At 52.3% G+C, this 2844-nt stretch overlaps 1 protein-coding gene across 1 annotated transcript; it reads right to left on the bottom strand.

Moving 5' to 3' along the window:
- Positions 1-548: 548 nt before the first annotated feature.
- On the bottom strand, positions 549-1598 carry LOC308279915 (kelch domain-containing protein 3-like; the record flags this gene model as incomplete). The annotated part of the gene is made up of 1 exon (XM_080720136.1): positions 549-1598. The coding sequence occupies one exon, from the start codon at positions 1596-1598 to the stop codon at positions 549-551; it is 1050 nt and encodes a 349-aa protein (XP_080576262.1).
- Positions 1599-2844: the final 1246 nt, after the last annotated feature.

A 2844-nucleotide genomic window follows, 5' to 3' on the forward strand; every position in this document is an offset into this window, starting at 1 on the left:
CTGTTCCTGCTTCCTTCTGAGCATCACTGAGATCATTCCTGAGCTCTGGTCTCCTTCATCCATACGGAGGGAACCTTTGTGATCTCTTCATCTTTTCCCTTTCCGTTCATCGCCTGCTCTTGCTCTTCATCTACATCGTTTTAGTTTCTTCACTTGATCTCGCTACACCGTTGCTTCTCAAAGTGGGGTCTGGGGACCCCCAGGGGTCCTTGGGGGGGGGTACCAGGGGGTTCCCTGCAAAAATGATATGATAGTCAGGACTCAGGAACCAAATTGAACCTCAAAGGTCTGTAACTCAGAGAGCATACAGGTCCATGTGGTTCCATTTGTACACTCTCAAGAGTTAAATGAACAGTGTAGATTGGGGTCCCAGAGATAGAAATGGGGGTCCATGGCCTAATGCCGGTCAAAGTGGGCGTCCTTGAAACTTAAACGGTTGAGACACTGCTGTATAAAAACCTCCTCTTATGGGGTTATCGTTTCAAATGGGGGAGCGGCGCAATTCGGGGGGAGATCCTTAGCGCGAAAAAAGTCTTAAAACCACTGCGCTACAAGTCCCTGGTGTTGGATGTCATGACCGCCAGCTCCCAGTTGATGTCCCGCGGCAGCCCCGAGCGCTCCAGGCCGTGCTGGATGACCGTCAGCTTGCACAGTGTCTTCAGACTAGGACTCAGGTCCAGGATGCAGAGGCCGTGGGGCGTGTAGCCCCCGAAGAGGATGATGCGGTCGCCCACCATGCAGCAGCGCATCCTGTACATCCAGCAGGGGCCCTTCTTCTTCAGCTCCACCTTCTTCCAGGAGAAGCTCTCCGGGTTGAACTTCCACAGGTCGTCGAAGGTGCGCTCCAGGCCGTTGCCGCCGAATATGTAGAGCTCGCCGTTGTAGACGAAGGCCGAGTGGCCCTCGCGCTCCTCGGGGAGGAGCCGCCGCGCGCCGGGCGAGGAGGGCGTGCTCAGCCAGCTGTCCGTCTCCGTGTCGAACACCCGCACGTTGTTGTAGAGGCCCTCGTCCTCGCCCAGGCCGCCGAACACGAACATCTTGGTGCCGATGATGGTGGCGGAGTGGTGCGACGAGGCGTCCGTGTCCCCCGCCGCGCTGACCAGGGACCAGACCATGGTGTCCGTGTCCAGCTTGTAGATGTCGTTGGTGTAGCCCGTCAGCTGGTTGAAGCCGCCGAAGATGTACATGACCTTCTTGAGGACGCAGGCCGAGTGGCGCCAGCGCGCCTCCGGCACGGCGCCCGACACTCCCGGCTTGAACCAGCGGTGCGTGTCCACGTCGAAGGCGTACAGGTCGTTGCAGCCTGTGTTGCTGAAGCCGCCCCAGATGTAGATGATGTCCTCGATCAGCACGGCCGTGTGGCCCCAGCGCATGGAGGGCACGTCCCCCGGGGGGCGATGCTCCTCCCCGTCGCCGGGCAGCTTCATCCAGCGCAGCGACACCGTGTTGAACACGTACACGTCGATGTGGTCCATGTTGTACATGTAGGTCAGCGTGTCTCCGTAGCCTCCCAGAGAGTACACCTTGTGTCCCACTGCCACAGCAGCGTGGAGGGTCCTCTCCGTCCGCCCTTCTAGGTGCACCGTCAGGCACAGCATCTCACAGAACAACCACACCGCCGCGTCACCGGGGAAAGTGCATAGACACCGGAGTGTTGCTCTGTAGAACAGTTGGGGTCCCTTTGCGAGTGTAGGGACTTATATTGGTAAAGGCGGCACAAGCGCCAAACAAAGCTGGGCCAATCTGTGAGTCCTGAATGATTAGGGAAGCCGGTGCTTGTCCACCTGCCCCATATGTTAAACGTGCCTTAGGGGCCTTTGGCATCTGTGACTAGATTGACTGGAGAGATGATCAGAGGAGTTTATACCACCATCACTTACAGCAATGATTCTGATTAAGTCTCAGTTCCGTTTAGTGTAACACAGAGGTTCTTAAACCTTTTGATTTCAAGTGCAACCATAATTAAAATACGGGTTGGTTCCATTTGTACGCTCTCAGAGTTACAGACCCATAAGGGGCCATTTGGAACCGTGCTCAGCCAGAGGGTCCCTCAAGGACACTTTGAGAACCACTGACTTCCAGTAAATGGACAGAGTTTATCAGTGTAAGAGTAGAGATGAACTCTGGTCTCTACACTATAAAAGGAGACCAGACCTCATATTCCACGAATGCTCCCACTTTCTGGACCTTCTTACAGGGAGGAGGACAGGAGGGTCAGCAGCAGCATAGGGCTGATTTCTATTTACTTTCAATGTTTTCATTTACTATATAGTCTATTCAACTATGTTGAGTTTCAGTGTAATTGTTGTTGATGGACTCTCTGGGGCCACTCGTAAATCCTACTCAGTCTTCCGTTTAAGCTGAGTCTCATAGTAAAACCTTCCTAAGAATGGAGCATGTAGAGCATCTCTATGAATCGTCCGAGATTCTTCTCTATGGCTCCATCTTTCATTTGTTTTCCATCCTCAGACAGGATGAGCCATGGGTTTTCTGTATCAATGATCCAATGATTGCAATGACAATATCCATGTATTTAACGCTTGTTGTACCAAAGAACACCTACAGTACAGATCCCAACAGAGTTGACAAGCTGCTGTTTGACTGATTTTCTTTCAGGCCCATAAGGATAATATTGTTGCAATACATGTGTACTGTTGGCTTTATTACCCTAGACTTTCTGAATGTCATGCTGGGGTTAGTGCTTTACAAACATTCTGGATTAAAATGACAAAAACACAGACAGGCAGACATACACAGTTGCATTAATTAAATGGAATTGATTTGACTTGCATTCATTGCAACTGAACTGAACTTGCACAAACACGCACAACGCACGTGAGCAGG

Source organism: Nannobrachium achirus, assembly GCF_963921795.1.
Source record: "Nannobrachium achirus genome assembly, chromosome: 24".
Lineage (NCBI taxonomy): Eukaryota > Metazoa > Chordata > Actinopteri > Myctophiformes > Myctophidae > Nannobrachium > Nannobrachium achirus.